Genomic DNA, 20,720 nt, shown 5'->3' with positions numbered 1-20,720 from the left:
AAAGGGGAACCTTGAAATCAGGCAAGTATTGCAATTGAAAGAAAAATGAGGTCATTTTTACATTGGCATTCCGCTTTCTGCATGAACAATTTGCAGATGCTCATAACTACTAATCAACACACTTTGGTACCAACAACACACACCCTAAGCTTTAACTCAACGACCTCAAGGCTAAACCACTTGTACACACATGTCACAACAATGAAGGTGTCGAACATGCTCAATTGCGCTTTTTTTTCTAATACATCAAACACCATTGTAGGAATCACTGGTACATACAATATGCAATATCAGGTCCTCGGTCTAACTCTTCTATCATTAGTATCACCACCGTCTGAGAGTTGGGCCCATACGCTCCGAGACTTTCCACCAGCGCTACTGCAATCATCCTCACAGCCAGCAACCGTCTTCAAGAGCTCGGACTGCAATGACGGACAGTGTTCCTTGAGATATTCAAAGCCATCAGAGCGCATAACAGCTGCACCAAACCAAAATACAGACTATCAGAAGACATTCGTTCTAACAAACAGCTCAGCACGTTAACAATCTATTAGAATACAACTCCCTCCAATTCAATTAAATACAGAACTTGGTTTGGAAAGCTACGAGTCGAGAGATAGAAAGATAAAAAGAATATTAGCTTTTGGATGAGGAGAAAAAAAGAGGTCTCATGTGCCAGCAAAAGGGAGCATCACATTTATTTTGAAATCCGAGAAGCGTTACATATAATAGGAAACTGAGAGAGTACAAGAAAGATATGGGAGAAGCATAAAGCAGAACATAACCTGCAAGGTTTTCAGCTGCAAATCTTAAGCAAACGGCCTTCAACTCGGTGGCATTATGGCAATCAGCTAATGCAAGAATCTCGCCAACTGTATGGACAGATATACCTTTGCACAAGGAAGATTCACACAACTGTCTGAGCCTTCCTAGCCCATATTTGTCAGCTGCTGCCAACAACTTACCTATTAACAAGTCAGCTATATGGGACTCACAGGAGGAACTTAGTTGAGCGAGGTCCGCCTCTTCCACAAGATCATCTCTGTATATAAAGTGCAACATAGCCTGAAAAGCACGCAAAAGGCTTCATATATTATTGTCCCATTCGTACTCGTGTAAAATTAGAACCATCAAGATATAAACAACACATTCTAAATAAAAATGGAAAAGTCTTCTAAATCTTTTCCCCTGATTTCTTCAATGCAAGTGAAAAGGCTAGGATAGATGGACCAGCCGAAACAACTAAAAGAATAATATTCAACCCAACAAAAAAGACTTTCCCAATCATGCATACAGGTCATACAGTAAATGAGAGAAGAGATGACCGACTAAAAAATTTGGAACCACGAGCACAATACAACAATATCTACATCAGATCACCTGGAAAACTTTTGGCTCCATGTCATTCACAATAATCTCTTCTTTCCCTTCCTCTAATTTCTCCAAAAACTCAGATCGAAATATAGGTGATCGAGCAGCCAAGACCAATTTATGTGCATGGAACTTTTCTCCAGCCACAACAAAAACGATATCTGAACCTTCCGTGTTTTCAAGCAGCATGCCAAAATGCATTCCCATATCAGACTCGGGAACCCGGATCGGGTGCAATCGAGGACATTCAACTGATGACACTACAACACCAACAGTACAATTAATTCGCAGACAGTCATCCTTAAGATAACTTGACACTTCAAGCATACTCCTCTTGAAGAAGCGCTTGTATCCCCTGCATTAGCACATTAACCAAAAGAAACAGTTAGCAAGAGCACAAGCCTTGTTTTAAGTATCATAATTCATGAAGCTTCTCAGCAATCAAAAAAAGACCTCCACAAAAATACAATAGTTACCACAGAGACATCAAAAATCTCATAAATCATGACAATGCCACAGAGATTGTAATATCGAGATCAAAACTAAAATCTCTGAAGATAGTACATATGCAAAACAGCAGAAATAGAAACAAAAAAACTAAAACAGTAAAGTGGAAAGATCAAACAGGTGGATTTAGTGATTAATGACCAGATTCCTAAGCCTTCCATAACCCCGGAGCAGCACTGAACCTCCACCCCACCCAACCACGTTCAAAAAAAAATGCACACAATAATCGATACTTGGGAGAGAAAATGAAGTCATCGTCTGTTGCGATAAGCAACTCTATTTGCATCTTTTCTCAATGATACACATTAGCATCTGTCCACTGAGCTTCATCCCACCCTACCCACCCCTGGCTAAGAGAAGACACACAGAAAGATGAATCCTTGAAGTCAAAAGAAACTTGTCAGCCTGTGCAAAAAGAATTTCCTATATCTAGAAAATTAGTAACAATGCTGGCTGAGATAAGTCTCCCATGTGCATCTTTTCTCAATAATAAGAGGAAATATATTAGCATGTAACTTATTCAATAGAAGATGTGTAGTAGGCTTGACAACTCCATATAAATTTTCCAAGGGACAAGGAATATGTGACTAATTGGTGTATGCAGCAAATTTAAGTAAGAAACAAAAGCAGACAACTCCTTCAGTCTCTCCCATATGAATAATTCTAATTCCTATTTTAAAAAGTCCCAACTATTATTTCTAATTATTATATAATGTTCAATCCCTTCATAATTAATCCTCATAATATATTGATTTAGCATTATATATCCAATATGCAATAGTATGAGTTATTGTTGATGCGACTCTAAAAGTTGTTCTCCAAGTAGTATAGGATGTAAAAGATGTTAATCTTATACATATACAAAATGTGACAAAGTATTTATTTACTGAACACAGTTTACTTTGATTACATCTGTTCGACGTCTCCAAAATAATCATTATTCTAATCTGTAACCCCCCCCCCCCCAAAAAAAAAAAAAAAAAAAAACTCCATTTTTCCTACATCTTCCACTCCATCTCTCTATCTCTTGAGTTAGTTAATGAATCGACTATTAGACACTCAAGAGGTGACAGGAACCCCTTTCTACCTGGTGGGTGAGCTGGGTTCAAGTAGGCAACATAACCCCAAGATGTTGACAATATATATCATTCACTAGGTCTAGACTCAAGAGATATTCAAGCTCTGCCATGAGCCTATTCAATTATCCATGTTGAATACGATAAATTTTTGATAGGGTTCTAACTTCCAACTCCTCATAAATTTTGATTCTATGTTGATATGATTTTAATAGTGAGGTACTTGTCTGGCCTAAAGAAGACAGAGAAAGAGAGGAGAAGAGAACAAAAGGAGAATAACATATCGAAGACGGAGAAGGAGAGATGTGAAAGCTTGACCGGATACAAACATCTGCACATGTGCTGGAAAGTACCAAAAATTGATCAATGGCAATCTCTGGCATAACCAGCAATCACAATTTCCCAAATGCTTCACAATCCGCAAAGTAGGGTTTCTCTAAATTCGGTCTTTCCATGAAGGAAGCCAGGCTCCATTCAGTGGGTATTCACCCCATCCCACCCCACGCCACAAACACACACATACAGAAAGATAAAAACAACAATCAACCAAGAAAACAAACAAAGACCACATAATCCACAAAATTATAGAGCTTAATATCAATAAAACAACTGAATCTCCTACAAAAAAAATACAAAAATCTGCCACAAATTAAGCAACCTATCCTAATTCCAACCCTTATAATCCAATCACAACAACAACAAAAAAAAAAAACTAATCAATCAATAAAACCCAATTACAAGAAATAATAATCAATCTTACTAAACAAAAATCAATAAAATCAATCTCTATAAAACGCAAACATACCACATACTCCCTCTATACTTCAAAGTATAGGGCCCACTTTCCAAGGATCGATCAAAATGGCTATGAACTTTATGCTTCGGTTGATCACCTTGATCAACAAGAGTCAGCTCAAACAACGCCCTAACATCGGTACCCTCACTAGCTAAAGCGATAAAAACCGATACATAAGCTGAATTATCTTCAGGATTTTTACCGTCTGGGTAAAAATAAATCGCCCATTGATAACCTCCAACGCTAAAATTGTCGCTTGCAATGTGTTTTCCGACGCCCATACCTTTAGCTAAAGAATAACCTTGGATCACGAACTTGTGGGACCCATTTACAGTTTCCGTCACCACCCGAGAGCTCGTCGGAGAAATTACCGCCATTGAAGGTTCCGACATGGTTGACGGTGAAGAATTTGAGAGGAATTTGGGGTTAATTCGTGGAAATCATGGAGAATTTGGGGGGTTTTGTGAGGAGAGAGAAAGTGGAAAGTTAGGGTTTACGTTGGGGAAGAAGATGGAAGATGAAGAAATGAGGATAATTGGGGATTTTTGTTACTTTTCTGTTTGGTGACACGGCTCAATTGGTCTAAACTCGCTTACTTTTATGGTTATTGCTATGAAATGAAGATTTGACTTTAAGTCTTTGATGACCCTATGCTTTAAAATTTGGGCCAATTCTGAAGATTTGAAACTTTGAAAGATTATGCTATCAGCCTATCACCTTGTTTCTTTGCCTTTTTCGTCATTGGGATCATGGGATGTCCCTAAAAAAAATTGTTGTAGAGTTGTATCATGTATGGTGTATGGTGTATGGTGTATGGTGTATGGTGTATGGTGTATGGTGTATGGTGTATGGTGTATGGTGTATGGTGTATGGTGTATGGTGTATGGTGTATGGTGTATGGTGTATGGTGTATGGTGTATGGTGTATTGGTGTATGGTGTATTTAAGACTGATTTTTGCTTATTTAAAATTTTACTTTTTTAGTTCATTTGCTTATTTGAGTGATTTTAAATGAGCAATGAGTAGATATATCATATTCACGGAGTCACGATACATCCGGATGTATGATAAAACTTTTGTGCACTATATTCACAACTTTTATACTATACAATAGGGTGAATGTACATCTGTTTTCGAAATTTCTAGTGGTAGCCTCCAACTTTGACAATCTATCATTGGTAGCCAAAAAAAAGTATGATTATCAGAAATAGCCTTGAGGTTTTGGCTATACTTGAAAATGTTGCATTAACGAAATTTCGTTGAAAACAATTCTTGAAAGAGTTATTTTTTAACTAAGTATGGTTCCATAAGCTAGAATGATATGAGTTTTCTTTATAAAATATATTTTGCCTTTGTGTCTTATTAAAAACTTATTTCACTCTACTTTACAAAAGAAAGTCTGTCAAGGATAATTATGTTATATTAGATATTAGAAACCTTAATTACGACGAAAACAACCTTCTTAACAATTGTTTATGGCGAAAAAAGGTTTTTAATACCACATTTTCAAGTATAGCCTAAACCTCAAGAATTTTTTTTGGCTACCAACGATAAAAATAAAAAAAATTAAATAAATTGAATGCTACCACTAAGAATTTCCTTTTTTTTTGGCAAATGTCTCATTTTTATGCTTATTTAGAGCTCTACAAATAAGCAATGAATAAATAAATAGTATTGATTGTATGGGATAAATCCGATACAACAGACATGAAAAATGAGCATTGGCAACCCTATAAAGGGTAGGAGAGTACGGTCCACTTATAATCCCAAATGAGCTCCCAAACTAAAATCAATTGGCAATTATAGAAGTAATTCCTCTAACGTATATTGTCGTATTTTCTCTAACTCACATGTGATTCAACAAATAATAATAATAATAATAATAATAATAATAATAATAATAATAATAATAATAATAATAATAATAATAATAATAATAACAATAATAATAATAACAATAATAATAATAATAATAATAATAATAAGTAACACAGTTGCATGCCTCAAATCAGGGGAGAGAGTAAGTAAAAAAAATATTTTTTTTGGGCTCCCACTTGGGACCTGTTGGTAAGAGGAAGGACCCTACTGGACCAGCAATTCGTTCATGTCAGTCAGTCCAACTACACATGTCAACACTTGAGACTAGGGGGATATAAAGAAATCCCTACTCCCAAACATAAGTAGGAGGTCACAAGGTGAAGTCCCCACCACCTCCACCAAGTGTGGTTAGTAAGTAACTAAGTATATACTCTACCAACAAAAACACATTTTTAAAAAAACAAGGTATTGAGAAACCTTGACAAGTTTGGGGGTTTAAAGGGGATCCTAACTTGCCAAGGGTAAGAAAATCAATCCCAGGACCTCCTTAAACCGAGAAAGAAGGTCTAACCACTAGACCATCATTCACTCTCAATAAAAACTATATTTTATCTATCTTAAAGAATTTATGTCTATGCAAATCTTTTTTGAGAGGATATGTCTATGCAAATTAAAAGGCGTGCTTGACAACATTTATGCTCCACATGACACCCTCAATCTGCCACTAAAATTTTGTAGAGGTGATCATCTTGGCCCGGCCCGTTTTTGGGCCGGGTTTTGGGCAAAATTTTTCGGCCCGCGACCCGGTCATTTTTTTTGTCTTTGGGCGGGCTTTGTGCAAGCCAAAAACGACTTTTTAGACTATTTTTTGGCCCGTAAAAGCCCGCTAATTTAGGCCCGAAATAGCGGGCTTTGGACACAAAAATTTGGTCCGAATTTAGGCCCGGCCCATGATCACCTCTAGAATTTTGCAATGTGTCTTTACGAACAATAAGTCAGGTGATCATTTTTTTTTAAAAATATATATGCTGAAGTCTGGGCTCAAACCCCTTACCTCAAGTAAAGAATTCCAAAGATTTACCATCTAATCTAACATTTTTTAGTGATTCATGTTTTCACAAAATTATAGATATGTGTTGTAATTAATCAGTAATGTGGCAGTTAATGCAGTTATGCAGCCATGAAGTTTATTTTTCTTATTTGATTTTGTTTTTTTGCAGTTATCCCCTTGCTCATCTCTCCTTTCGAAATTCACCATGATCATTATAGTCCTCTACTTCGTAACTAATGGTGTACAGTTACAAATTATTTTGGATGCTAATCAAATCTTATTGTTGTTGTTCGAGAATACGAATCAGGAAATAGAGCTCAAAGGAATAAATGACCTATTAATAAGAATTAATATACATTTACCACTACACTAAGTGATATATAGTGTAATCATTTTAAAATTAGATTATTAATAGATGAAGAATTTAAGTACCTTGGATATTGTTCGGGCCTTAAAACTAGTTCACCTTGAATCCTTGTTACTTGTTGAAATATAATTACATTCACATGTATTGGTAATGTACCTAATAATGAATACATTCACATGACTTTTTATTGTTCATTGATTAAAACATATATAGATTTGGCATATTCATCATTCTGGTTAAGAATCAACCTAATTCAAATTTAGACGCACTTTATTGACAATTACAGTGAGAATAAAAGGTGTGTGAAGGAAAATGAATGCGTATAAATTAATAACCTTCTAATTTTAGAAGTAATTAATGTTGATTTTAATGAGAACTCAAACCTAATATTAATAGTACATGCGGTTTAAGCGACTTTATAGTTAATTAGAAACCATATATATATTTTATTACATATGTAAGCATTAAAAGCTAAAATTCATCTTAATACTTGTCATGTCGTTACATTGCTTTTTCCGGGATTTCGGTACCAATAGCATTAGAAGTGCCAAATTGTCATATATCACAACATATATTTAATATTATAACTTATTGGAAAAATAGATAATTGGAGCATATAAATGTGCTCAAAACTAAAGTTCCTCTTTGGTGAGAAGTTGATAACCCGACCAATTATATAACCTTGAAAATTTAAAAATGTAAGTATTGTAAATAGATCCTTTTCAATCTTAAAAAATATAAATGCTAATCAAATGTTTGTACTCTCTATCAACTTGCCACGTGCATGCTAACTACCTAACTCTTAACTCAACAATTTTCACAGCTTCGACTTTAAAGTAATAATTCGACAAAATCTAACATAGATGCAACATGGAAGTTTAGGTATTAAAAAGTTACTATATATTTTAACGTTAGGTAACTCATAATTGTAGAAAAAAATATACTTGCATATACTCAGTCATAATTTAATATATAGGATTAGCTATCATTAATCAATATCTATTTCTTTCAAAAAAATAAAAAAAATCAATATATATTTTTCAAAAGTCTTTAATATAATTATAATATCTCCAACTATTTATCTCCATTATCCCATCTCGAACTTCACTTTCAATGATTTCACTTCCCTTTGTATTATTCTGTCATCCTTTTAACTATTATAATTATATATAGTATTATGTATGATTTTAAGTTTATTTACCCCTTGTTAACTCAAACTCTAATAATTTACCACTTTAACTAAAACCCTTGAATTACACCTACATGAACCTAATAATTTAAATTTAGGGTCTAAATACGTAATAGATTGTTTTTATTTCTTAGAATATGTACGTACGAGCAAGTAAAACTCCTCTAACTTCAATTTACTTTGTTTTATGTCTGGTGGTTGTATTAGGCTATTAGCGTTAGGTTGTACTTTCGAGAGATATGTGAGCTAGTCCAAGCCCAATCTCAAGCTCACCACTAAAATCTTTGGCATCATGAAATGGATATTGAGATTATCCAAACAAATACTATAAGAAGCCTCATTACTCATATTGTCGCAACTCTCATCGTCACTCTTAAGGTCAAACTCAACGAAGCAAAAAAAACTCCACCATGATTTCAGTAGACGAAGCTCTAAAAATCATACTAGAAGTAGCTCAACGTCTCGAAGAAGTAACCGTTCCAATTCACGAAGCTCAAGGCAAAACCCTAGCTCAAGATATCCATGCTCCCGATCCTCTTCCTCCTTATCCCGCATCCATTAAGGTTACCTACTAATCTTCATTTCTAATTCTACATTAAGAATCGATTTAATATCTTTATTTTACTGCAATTTCGTTAAATTAGGGTTTCGATTGATTAGTTTATACTATTATTCAAGAATTTATTTAATAAATGGCGTTTTTCAATTTTCGGCATAATTTTTCATGGATTTTATGCGATGATGTTGATAGGATGGTTATGCGGTGATTGCGGCAGACGGTCCTGGGGAATATCCTGTAATATCCGAATCGAGGGCCGGAAACGATGCTGTTGGTGTTACTGTGACTCCTGGAACTGTTGCATATGTTACTACTGGAGGTAAGCTAAATTTGCTCCAGAGCATTGGAATTGTTGCTTGAAATGCCGTAGATGATTCCATGTAGAATCTTTTCGTAGCTTCCCTAGTCGGATGCAGGGGATCGTGATTGTAGATTGTATTTATTATCGTGTCATGTTGTGTAATCATATATGTCATGTTGCTTGGCATCTTATGAGATACCTTCATCGTTGGTTCTAATTGTGGTATTTTACATTTTTTTCGTCGTGGCTGGATTTAGGACTGACCTTTTAGGAATGGCATGTAGTAAGGACACTCTTAAGCATTCTTATGAGCATTTGTTGTTGCAGGGCCTGTCCCTGATGGAGCTGATGCGGTTGTTCAGGTGGAGGACACTGAACAAATTCAAAGTGATCCTAGTGAGCCTAAGCGAGTGAGAATATTGGTGCAAACTAAGCCAGGTCTTGATATTCGTCCAGTAGTAAGTCTTTTTGACCCGCATCTCGCTCTTTTCTTTGCAGACATCTATATATAGGCTCCATGGCTCCTTTTTAGATTGGGTTATATGGCGGTTTCATGACTAGATAAACTTTTATGGAACTGTTAATATGAGTTGATTAATTTATTGTTTGGGTTGCTTGAGACTCCTTCAGTAATTTCTTAATAAAGTGCTTAGGTTTTATTCTACTGCCACATCTAAGTTTAAAAATTCTTTTTTTAGGGCTGTGACATTGAGAAAGATGCTGTGGTGTTGAAGTCTGGTCATCTTGTTGGTGCCTCTGAAATTGGACTGCTTGCTACGGTGGGAGTGACTATGGTGAAGGTATATTAAAGGAGTTCACCCTGCTCTTGTCCTTTTCTGCTAATTACCTTTTTTATTTCATAAGTCGCAAGAAGTTAAATGCCCTGAGTCGTGGTCTTCCATGCAGGTTTTTCGTACTCCAACAATTGGTGTGCTCTCGACCGGAGATGAACTTGTGGAGCCAACAACGAGAAGCTTAGGTTGTGGTCAGGTACTAATTTACAAGAATCGAGGATGGTTTGGTGGAGTTTGCAGTTGATATATTTACTGTTGCAGTTGATTTAAGTTGCTTGCTATTGTTAGAAGTATTTGCCTGATTGTTACTTTCTTCACCTTCATTGTGGTAAATGTTGTAATATAGTATAATTTGAACCTGTCTTTTTAAAATGTTTTGACGGTTGGGAGTTGTGGGTCTGAGTTCTAAGTCAGTTTATAACTTTGTTTAGAGGTTCTTGAAGGAACATTCTGCTGTATATTATGATTTGACATTGTTGCTCATTTCTAATTCTGGATGTTATATAAGTTCATCTTAAAAGTGTAACTTAGGGAGGCTGGTGTTGGGGGAGTGGAACTCCCATCACATGTACGTCGAAGTTTCTGAGGATATCTGATCTAGGTAGGTATTTGGCCTAGGTTCCTTATCATTCATACATCACACTCTTGGCCTGTTGTTCCTCCTCTATTATATTCTCGCCTTCCCACATTGCTCAGGTACTGTTGTGTACAAATATGCTAGGAGGAAAGGCAGTTGTGGTTCGATCACATCATTGGGGGGGGGGTAGCGAGTTCAGTTTACATGGAATGCATTTGCCATAGGGTCAGATATAACGACTTTGCCTCTAGTTTTTATACTCTCTTGATTCAGAGCATGAATTTTTATCAATTTGTAGATTAGGGACTCCAACCGGGCCATGCTACTAGCAGCAGCGGTTGAACAGAATTGCAGTATTGTGGACCTTGGCATTGCTCGTGATGATGAAGCAGAGCTTGAGAAAATCATGGAAAAGGCCTTTTCTGCTGGAATCGACATACTATTGACGTCTGGTGGTGTTTCCATGGGAGACCGAGATTATGTAAAGCCATTGCTTGAGAAGAGAGGAAAATTGCATTTCAGCAAGGTAACTATTGTTGCCTTTGACTCTTATGTTCAGAGTGGCTCAAGACTCACGATATCATGATAACAAATTAAAAGTTGTAGTGTGAATTGTGAAGTTTGATCATTTTGCACATCTTCAATGAATAGAAGATCAAGGATCATGAAACACGCTTGATTTTCTTGATGTGTTTTTGCTGTATTCATGCTAATTTTGTGTTATAGCTTTGCATGCTTTAGGTTCTCATGAAACCAGGAAAGCCTTTAACATTTGCTGAGATCAATACAAAGCCAGCTCAGAATGCGAATGCTAACAGAGTTTTGGCCTTTGGGTTACCCGGAAATCCTGTGAGCTGTTTAGTTTGTTTTCATCTCTTTGTAGTTCCCACTATTCGTTGTCTTTCTGGACGGACAAACTCCAATATTCTGAGGTTACTAATAATTTTCTTATTCTTAAGCATTCTGGTTTTTTCTTCATATTCTGTTGCAATTATTCCAATGTTCCTTAAGCTATCTGCATGTTGTCGTTTGCTGTACAGGGTTCATGTTCGCCTTGAGCAACCCCTTAAAACAGATCCTGCACGTCCTGAATTTCACCGTGCCATTATTACATGGAAGGAAAATGATGGTTCAGGAAATCCCGGGTAAAATCTGATATCTCCACTTTGCTGGTTCATCTTTTCCTTTCCTTTTCTATTTTCCCCCCTTTTAAGTTTTCCTTCTTCAAGTTCCTTCATCCTTTCCTCCTCCCTAACTTGTCTGGGACTCTTTCTGGAGCTTTACAAGTGTTTTGCAATATCCATAAATTTCAGTTTTGTTGCTGAGAGCACTGGTCGGCAAATGAGCAGTCGTCTTTTGAGTATGAAGTCAGCAAATGCTTTGCTGGAGCTGCCAGCTGGAGGTACCTTGCTCCCTGCTGGAACGTCTGTATCTGCCATTGTTATTTCTGATTTACTCAGTGCTCCTGCAAAGAGGCATATGTTATTACAAAGTTCACCTAGTGAAACTGCTGCTAGCAACTCTCAGGATCCTGCAGTTAAAGTTGCTATTCTGACAATTAGTGATACAGTTGCAACAGGGGCTGGGCCAGATCGTAGGTAAGCAATATTAAGGCAGTTTTATTTATTATTACTATTTTTAAAATTTATTCCCCTGGGAGAAAAGGGAAGATTGTTGGTCACCTTAGAATGGAAGATAGTCAATAACCTCTATCTGAGTGATCTTGGATATATCCTCAGCCTCAGGGACTATAACTTATTTTTGAATATCTGAACTTATGTGAACAAAACTGAACTTATTTGAACTTATTAGACCTTATAAGTCCTTATTAAATCTTATCTAAACTTATTAGACTATATTTTGTGAGAATCTCAGACCTTATTTTTGCTCAACTGAACTTATCCGAACTTATTTTTTCTGATAAGGACCGAAAATAAAGTGAACAAAATTGACCCTTAGAAGTACTTTCATATTTTGCCCAATCAGAGTGAGTACATACAAGCCTTATCGAGTTTCCTTGGTTCCCTTTTACAGCCAATCAGGGTGGATTGAGTAACACAATCTATATTCATGCAAGGCCCATTTATACTTTCGATGTGGGACTCTTGCACTCACCTTTTTCATCTCCCTCTTATGTGTTGGCTAATCCAATGCCATATTACTCTGATTGCTGATGATTGACCCAAGATGAATCTGCTATATTCATGCAAGGCCCATCTATACTTTCGATGTGGACTCTTGCACTCACCTTTTTCATCTCCCTCTTATGTGTTGGCTAATCCAATGCCATATTACTCTGATTGCTGATGATTGACCCTAGATGAATCTGTTGTTGTACCATGTAAAATTTTTATATCAGGCTTAATAAGGCAATCACTTTAAAAAACCTAAATTAAAATGTCTTAAAACTAATTGAAATGGGTGGAGCAACCTACTTCCTTGAGAATGAGCCTTTTATTTTTGAAGGTGGATATACGAGCTCAGGAAAGCATTATCATGATTTATCTTTTTGGATTGTCGTGGTTATGGTTGGACTTCATGTTTGATTTAAACTTTTAAGTGCCAGTACTGGAGGAGACCATCTGTAATTGCTGCACTTAGGGCTTGACGTCTTGTTGGTCATGTTGGTTGAATATCTGCTTCTTATTCAAGTCAAAACCCACTAAGTCACTGGCTTCCTCCCGACTAGCAAGCTTAAGTTTGTTTCTGGTTTGTGAATATGGTATTTAGGATGAAGAGGAATTTAAAAGAGGCTGAATCTGTGTTCTGTCATTTTGCTGAGAAATGGGATTGAAGTCTCAAAATTATGCAATAGTAGAAGAGAAAATAGAATTAGGTCACCAGATAGCTAGTTGTATTGAATGATCAATGTAATCAATCCAATTACAACTCCTTACTTTTGAAAGTCTAAGTCTCTCGACTCAAGGATAAGCTCACCACTTTTCAATATGATCTTCACTCTCTCAGCCCCTGGGTATTTATTACAAAGTATCTCCTAAAAGATCCCTATACTGCAACTAACTTCCCTTTTGCTGACATCATAATATTCATACATTCCCTCCCCATACTCGACTGCCTCAGTTTACTTTGCTGCCCTCAACAGACCAGCCCTTTTCTACCTTCTTGTGGCAGAAGAGTAGAGAATAGTGAGAGCTGATTGAATCTTAGCATAATTTCACGTGTGGCTTTGCATAACAATATCATATGTAGCATTTGTGAGAAATATAATTCCTTGGCCACTGTGCAATGGATTTGCTTCTCACTGCTTCAGCGTTCAAATTACATGCTTTTCCTCTTTATCTTGGTACTTATAGTTGTAGCTGTTGCATCTGGATACGCCTTCTTGAATCATCATTTCAAAATAGGTCACATCATTGATGCTACAGAAAACAAGCAAGAATAGTATTTCTCCGTGTCTGAGTAGGACATGGTAGTGCAAATGCATTGCTACATTCTTAATTTTACACTTATGCAGTTGACAGATTTGGGCATTTTAGCATTGTAAATTTCATGGCAAATATGAAAAAAGAAGATTGCTTTATCTGTTGTCCGTTTGTAATAAAGCCATTTTTAGTATTTTTTAACTTTAGGTTATAATGGACTATAAGTAAAATGACTTAGAAACCTCTGCGCTTCTTATTTATTGCGAAGAAGCGGATGGTCATTACATTACGGATCAAGGGTTAGTTTGAAACAACTGTGCTGTTGTTACTTGGGCAAGCTGTGTATATTGGACCCTCTTCACCCTACCTGGGTGGAAGCCTCTTTAGTGGCGTTGTGGTAATGTTCATTCTCTGATGTTCTGGAGATATGCATTATCCCCCTGTAGTGGTGTAAGATCATTTATCTAATTGCTCTTGGAGTTGTTCATATATGGTTGAATTTCATGTTCTCCTATCTCAATGATCTTTCCTCTTGTACTTGCAGTGGCCCTAGGGCTATTTCTGTCATTAATTCTTCCTCAGAGAGGCTAGGAGGAGCAAAGGTAGTTTCAACTGCTGTTGTTCCAGATGATGTACAAAGCATTAAGGATGTTTTATGGAGATGGAGTGATGTTGATAAAGTGGATCTCATCATCACACTTGGTAAGCCTTTTGAGTCTCCAGTGCGTTATTTCTTTTTGGAAAGTTACTGATGCAAAGACCATCCAGGAGTGGCCTTAACCGGGGTGGGGTGGGGGGGGGGAGGCTGTGATACTGACAAGTTGGGGGCAGCTATGCACTATAGACAACCTACTTAACACACCTTGTCCTAATCTCTTTGAGTGTCTGTTGCCTTTGACAATAGGAATCTGAGACTATGCTGAGAACAGTAATTGTTTTTAATTTGAATGGCATGAACAAAATTTCTATTGGTTTCCCTGGCTCCATTGATTATCACCAAAGCAGTTTGAAGAAGCTTTGTAGTACCGGCTACTAGGCTCAATATTTTTATGTATAGCCTCTGAAACTTAGTGCGAATGGAAACAGAAAGTTCAGAAAGAAACTTTGTTTTAAATTTTGCTCTCAGAAATAAATATTCTGTCTTATTTGTGTCAGCTCTTTTTTTTTTTGTTTCCTAATTTCTCGAGTTATGTTCGATGCTAGGTGGCACTGGTTTCAGCCCCAGAGATGTGACTCCAGAAGCAACAAAAGAAGTAATTGAGAAAGAAACTCCTGGTCTTCTATATGTCATGATGCAAGAGAGTCTGAAGGTACTACCTTTTTTATTGTCATCTGTAATTTAAAATCGTTATACTTAATGTAACTTGGGCTTCTATGGCTGTTTGTTGTTCATGTTTACACATCCACGTCATCCATATAGACCCCATCTACAAGAAGGTAGCCACTCAGCAACTCATTGCTAGATATTCAAACAGATCAATTATAACTTTTTACTCAATTTGAGAATACAAAACTATCTAAGATAGATAAGAAATCAAAATATCAGTTCCCTTTTCTTTTGGTTATATTGTTGCATGATACCTTTCACAGAGAATGTACTCCTTCCGACTCTGCAGTCTCTTCACTCATCCTTTTTGGGATTTCTTGAAGTTATCTTGACACTTCTTTTTTTTGTTAAAGAGAAGACTTTAATGTAAAGGTTTTCTACTCTTCTGTCTCCTTTGGAAAACTTATATGGTCTTGATAAGCCAAAGAAGAAGTGGAATGGTGGATTATGCTGTCTCCATAATGTACTGTGAATTATGATTAGTTACCTTGCAACACAAGGTATTTTTTTAAATTTGGTTTGGATCCTCCCTTGAAATCTGAATATCCCATCTCAACTTTGCTTCTCTCATTTTACTCTAAACTAATTGATTTTTTTCCCTTGCTTAGTTTCTTTATTTTGATTGTGCTTTCTGTTGTCCTATATCTGAGTCTGTTCTTAATATCTGATTCTGTTTCCTCCTCCATATAGGTGACACAAACTGCCATGCTCTCCCGTTCAGCTGCAGGAATAAGAGGATCTACACTGGTATTTCTAAAACTTATCTTTGCATTCTTTGAGAAAGACATTCTTAAAAAGTTAGAAAAGAGGCCAAAACAATTATGTGATAATTGTTTGCAAACTACTGTGCTATTACATGGCACTAATAACACAATAATGAAATGAAGAAAATCTGCTTTCTACAAACTTTTTTCAAGCTTTCATGGTGAACACAGACTCTGCGTGTATGTTATTCATGGGGTAGTGCAGAAGTAGACCTTCTGCTAAGACCTGTCACAGCTATGGCAGATTAATGGAGCTGATTAGAAACTAAAACTGGACTAACCGATTGTCAATTGGAAAATTAGAGAAAATAAAAGATAAGCTCAAGCTTTTGAGAGTCTCTCAAGAAACTAAAACGCTTAACCATATTCTCCATGCCTTCCCTCTTTCTGATCTCCTCTATTTATAGAGAATCAGATTCTCTTTTCCGTTCTCCCTCCTCCCTCCTCCCTCCTCTTAACTGTCTTGCTTCCTCTTCAAGCTATACACTAAACCACTAATTATGTAATGCCTACACTACCCCTGCCTGTTGAGCTAGTTCGCTTATTGTTCGGATAACTGTTTTTTGGAGAGAAAAGGAGAGAGCATGTCACCAGTGAAATGAAAGAGAGAAATTGTTGTGGGTCTCACACCAAGAGGAATTACTAATTCACTCCCCTTCTCACATGTTCACCATCTCCACTTAGTCTTATTCTTTATTAAATACTTTTTTTTGGCCATGCTGAAAACTCCCAACTTAGCAGCAGTGCAGAGTATAAACTAGCCTACTATCCTTTGTAATGTGTAATGCAAGAACAGTCCTTCGATCCGCTTTTAACACTTTATCACTCTTTGATTTTCTCACACTTTGTTTGGATGGTAATCATGGAGGATTTAAAGAACCCTTCCAATGCGCTTTCCTTCCCTTCTCCATGTGACATCCAAACGAGGGATAAATGATTCCCTTCTCTTCCTTTCCCTTGCGTCATTTTCTCTCTGACTTTTCCCTATCCAAACACACTCTTTAGTGATCATTGTATAGCTTTCACAATATCGTGTCTCCTGAATAATCTCGCTCTCATACAGATTATCAACATGCCGGGCAATCCAAATGCTGTGGCTGAATGCATGGAAGCCTTGCTGCCTGCGCTCAAACATGGTTTGAAGCAAATAAAAGGAGACAAGAGAGAGAAACACCCGCGTCATGTGTCTCATGCTCAGGCTGCAACTGTGGATACATGGGAACAGAGCTACAAAAAAGCCACTACCAACACTGCAAAGGAGCTTGGCTGTTCATGTTCCCACTAAGACAATGAGATGAATGATTAACAGGCATGTTTACTAAACCTCATATACCTTAAAGAGTTACAAATTTTATCATTTCTAGTTGATCTCTCTCTCTCTATGCATGTTCCAGGTCGAGTGCAGTTGTTGCACTCGGTACAGTCATACATAAATGGGGAAACAATTTTTTCATCATTTCTTCGAATGTTTTCATGGCTTGTTTTGTGAAAAAATGCATGCAAATACTTGTTTTTGTGTCAGTTTTAAGTTTTACCAACTTCAGAGTCGTGATTTTTCTATTGATGCAAATCTCTGATGAATATGTTCCTTTTATTGATATTTGGCATATCATACATATGATTGAACACCCTTGTAACATATTTGATTAAACACCCTCACATTTTTGATTCACATAGGTATTAGTAATACGTAAATGATCTTAACGATCATATGGAAACATATAAAACTTATGTGAATCTTTTTAGCATATTGATCCTCCTCGGCAACGTAGAGCCCCAGCTGATCTTGTAAGTTGTCTGACAACCTTACCACTTTCCACAGGAAATATCTCTTCAGGGCTGTAGTTCGGTTTTACAAAACCTGATCCAGTTTCGTTAAAAGAAGCTCCATTTTCCAAGACATCTCCCACAGACTTGAAATTCCATCCTTTTCCATTTTTCTTGTCAAGGATGTTCATTATAACCTGTCAACAATACATGACGAGAGACAAATTTAGATAGTGTGTAAAAACTATAATTTGCTAACCACTTGTTTGGTAGCCGATAATAGATGTGCTTTTACCCTTGACACCTATTTTTGTTAATTAATCTTGCCGGCCAAAATTGGTAAATTAGTCCGTCTTTCTGTTGAATCGTATTGTTCCACACTCTCTTTCCCCGTATTCTTTTGAGGACCCCGTGAAAAGGTCTACTGGATGTTGGTTTTTTGGTCTTACCATTTGGTGGTAATGGTAATGAAGTTATATGTAATTTTTTAAATGAAATCTGATGCAAATTGCCATGGTATCTCCAACCATTTGTGTAATTCTTAATAATTTTGTGAAGAAAAAGAGTATATGAGGATGGGTAAAGTATCACACTATTGGTATGCCTTTATTCACATTATCACCCATAAACTCGTCATTTGTTATAATTCATTATCGCATTCCAAATGGAACCTTAAAGGTCTTAGAATATTATGTGTTTGGCATATTCATTGATTACAACGGCAAATCTGGCTGTGAGTTGAGTAAACGTTTTGTTTATTGATATAATTAGGATTATAGCATTTGCTCATAGAAATACTAGAAGGCTGTCAAATTTCCTATATTAGAAAGCAGGTATGATGAAGCAGATATAATTACCTCTTTTGATCCAGATTTTGGGGCAACAAAGAGGTTTGATTCGCTCTTTATGCTAGGGTTCATGCTTCCTCCTATGGCATATATTTCCCATCCTAGGTATAAATTGTTAGTCACATGAGCATAACCATGACGAACCCTTGGCATGCGCTGGTGGCAATTAGGGCCAAAACGGTTGTAGACAACAGTGACCTTCATATTTTTATCGTCCTTGAAATCATCATCGTGGCCTAGGAGCATGACCTTGTCATGGTCGCGAAACCAATTGTTGGAGATGGTAATGTTGGTTGAGCCAAGGGTTACATCGATTAGGCCGTCCTCACTCCTGTAAAGGGTATTGTGGTCTATCCACACCTTTGTGGAGCCAAGCAACCTTATCGCGTCCCCATCCGTCTTGCTCAATGGTATCAATTTCGAGCCGGGACCCATAACTGAGCCTGCTGGCTGGGATCGGCAATGGTGGATTCTTAACCCATGGATGATCACATTACTTACCTGAGGATGTTAAGAAAAGAATATGAAGTATATGTTATGCATGTATACCGTGAATCTTCAAATTACACATGGTTTCACGTTTGGATATGAGTTTCAAGATGGAGGTACGATAAACCTCTAACAGGTAGATGAGATAGACACAAGTTTTCGTGTAACAAATATTGTTTGTATATGTAAACATATTGTTTGTGTTGTTTTACCCTTATTTGTTATACGAAACACAAACAATATTTGTTACACGAAAACTTGTGTTAGATACATCTAACTGTTAGAGAATTATTAAACCTCTTTCAAGATGTGGTCTTTTTAGAAAGATTTACATGTATATATGGTTGAAGTTTTAACGCTATATAATATGCATGGAGAAGATGTATGATACTATGATCGATGATGGTTAGGAATTTTAGTGTGTTATGACTTATGGGAATTTTTTTTTTTTTTTTTTTTTTGCTTTGTCCTTAAAAAACTTTACCTTCAATAATTGCTTTCAATATCTTCTAATTCTCAATTCTCATGATTCTCCTTCAATGTTCTCTTTTAAAATGTCATATTATCTTGGAGGAAAGAAAGTAACCTCTTGCTAGGAAAATTATAATTTTGCAACCATAATTTGAAAAGATTATGATCTAGAGTCTAATCCATACCTTGTAGAGCATTAGACATCCATTAGAAATATGAACAACAGCACCTCTACCATCTATGGCTGTATCACTTCCAACAATAAGGGCCCGTTCAAGTTTAATTTCCATATCTTTCTCGAACGAGATCCATGGCTTCCCTGGTACCATGGTAACTCCATACCTAAGAGTTCCAGGCTTCGGGTTTATCGCGTTATCAGTAGGATCAGTCACTACATATTTCGTCATGTCTTTGCCAATGTTGTTAATCATCTTCCCTACAAAACCTGCAGAGCATTTTGCAAGTTCTTCCCTTTTGTTCATCCAATTAGGGTTCCTTCGCCAACAAGTGTCGATCGAATTAAATGTTGCAAGACCGGATTTCTTACCCAAACTTAATTTTGGTTTCATGGCTAGTAAAAATAAGAGAATGATTAAGGATAAACTTTTACTAGCCATGATTAATATGTTTGGGTAAGAATTGAGGGTGTTTGAATGTTTTGGGTGATGAAGAATAGTTTTGAAGGAGAAGGTATTTATAAGAAGTGATTATGCATGCTAAATAAGGCCTGTTGGAATTTTGGTGCTTTTTTCTGTTATCTTTTTATTATTGCCAGGGATTTTTTAGCACCAAATTAACTATTGATAGTAAATGAACAGTTATATATATAACCAAATTAACCAAAATGTTGTTGCATAATTATGGAAAGTTGTCATTCTTAACAGTCCATGATATGTTCTATTGAATTAAATTTTGGTTAATGATAGTTGACTTGAAAAAAGTAGGGAATAGAATCATACAGATAAACGCAAGATTATATTGAAGTGCTTGTTTAATGTTGCAAATCATAGTGTCAATCAGTGTTATTCCGACACCTTCATTTGCCTTAAAAATGGGGTGTCGTGTCCGACACGACACTTTACTTGGATACTTCATTTTAAATTAAAAAAAGTTGACTTTTTTATTTTTTTTACAAAATAGCTGAGTCGGACACTTGGACACCTATATCCGAATAGACACTCAATCCGTGTCTGAGTAACATAGGTGTCAACTTAGTTAATCGTATAGGATTGTATATCTTTATGTCTGGTTCACAGAGCCTATGTG

The 20,720-nt window shown here is 36.4% G+C and overlaps 3 protein-coding genes across 8 annotated transcripts; 1 reads left to right on the top strand and 2 right to left on the bottom strand.

Moving 5' to 3' along the window:
• On the bottom strand, positions 1-4,448 carry LOC104899910 (BTB/POZ and MATH domain-containing protein 4). The gene is made up of 4 exons (XM_010687202.4): positions 3,760-4,448; positions 1,381-1,726; positions 786-1,065; positions 1-478 (listed from the first exon to the last, which is right to left on the bottom strand). The coding sequence occupies exons 1-4, from the start codon at positions 4,140-4,142 to the stop codon at positions 291-293; spliced, it is 1,197 nt and encodes a 398-aa protein (XP_010685504.1). The 5' UTR covers positions 4,143-4,448; the 3' UTR covers positions 1-290.
• Positions 4,449-8,501: 4,053 nt separating this feature from the next.
• Positions 8,502-18,011, top strand: LOC104899908 (molybdopterin biosynthesis protein CNX1). Of its 6 annotated transcripts, XM_010687200.4 has the most exons (14): positions 8,509-8,737; positions 8,926-9,052; positions 9,362-9,492; positions 9,733-9,834; positions 9,941-10,024; positions 10,704-10,931; positions 11,147-11,337; positions 11,446-11,550; positions 11,719-12,003; positions 14,333-14,490; positions 14,992-15,098; positions 15,806-15,862; positions 16,943-17,188; positions 17,702-18,011. In XM_010687200.4, the coding sequence occupies exons 1-13, from the start codon at positions 8,585-8,587 to the stop codon at positions 17,162-17,164; spliced, it is 1,950 nt and encodes a 649-aa protein (XP_010685502.1). In that variant the 5' UTR covers positions 8,509-8,584; the 3' UTR covers positions 17,165-17,188; positions 17,702-18,011. The 6 variants fall into 6 exon arrangements, 5 of the variants coding, with proteins under 5 accessions (XP_057252254.1, XP_048504321.1, XP_057252253.1 ...); XM_057396270.1 differs by lacking the exon at positions 17,702-18,011 and having other exon boundaries at positions 8,507-8,737; positions 16,943-17,189; XR_008970274.1 differs by lacking the exons at positions 14,333-14,490; positions 17,702-18,011 and having other exon boundaries at positions 8,503-8,737; positions 16,943-17,026.
• On the bottom strand, positions 17,454-20,666 carry LOC104899909 (probable pectate lyase 4). Its single transcript, XM_010687201.4, has 3 exons — positions 19,640-20,666; positions 18,504-18,995; positions 17,454-17,843 (listed from the first exon to the last, which is right to left on the bottom strand). Exons 1-3 carry the CDS (start codon positions 20,069-20,071, stop codon positions 17,622-17,624), a joined length of 1,146 nt encoding a protein of 381 aa, XP_010685503.1. The 5' UTR covers positions 20,072-20,666; the 3' UTR covers positions 17,454-17,621.
• Positions 20,667-20,720: the final 54 nt, after the last annotated feature.

This window comes from Beta vulgaris, chromosome 7, assembly GCF_026745355.1.
Source record: "Beta vulgaris subsp. vulgaris cultivar EL10 chromosome 7, EL10.2, whole genome shotgun sequence".
NCBI classification, from domain to species: domain Eukaryota; kingdom Viridiplantae; phylum Streptophyta; class Magnoliopsida; order Caryophyllales; family Amaranthaceae; genus Beta; species Beta vulgaris.
Note: the sequence above shows the minus strand (reverse complement) of the source record. Positions and strands in the feature narration are given on the sequence as shown.

Coding starts and splice junctions, on each gene's coding strand:
- LOC104899910 (XM_010687202.4), bottom strand. CDS start 4,142: ATGTCGGAACCTTCAATGGCGGTAATTTCTCCGACGAGCTCTCGGGTG. Junction 1,066..1,380: donor TGGAGCCAAAAGTTTTCCAG/GTGATCTGATGT, acceptor CGTGCTTTTCAG/GCTATGTTGCACTTTATATA. Junction 479..785: donor TGCAGCTGAAAACCTTGCAG/GTTATGTTCTGC, acceptor GGTTTGGTGCAG/CTGTTATGCGCTCTGATGGC.
- LOC104899908 (XM_010687200.4), top strand. CDS start 8,585: ATGATTTCAGTAGACGAAGCTCTAAAAATCATACTAGAAGTAGCTCAA. Junction 9,493..9,732: donor GTCTTGATATTCGTCCAGTA/GTAAGTCTTTTT, acceptor TTCTTTTTTTAG/GGCTGTGACATTGAGAAAGA. Junction 12,004..14,332: donor GGGGCTGGGCCAGATCGTAG/GTAAGCAATATT, acceptor TTGTACTTGCAG/TGGCCCTAGGGCTATTTCTG.
- LOC104899909 (XM_010687201.4), bottom strand. CDS start 20,071: ATGGCTAGTAAAAGTTTATCCTTAATCATTCTCTTATTTTTACTAGCC. Junction 18,996..19,639: donor GATGTCTAATGCTCTACAAG/GTATGGATTAGA, acceptor TAACATCCTCAG/GTAAGTAATGTGATCATCCA. Junction 17,844..18,503: donor CAAAATCTGGATCAAAAGAG/GTAATTATATCT, acceptor TATTGTTGACAG/GTTATAATGAACATCCTTGA.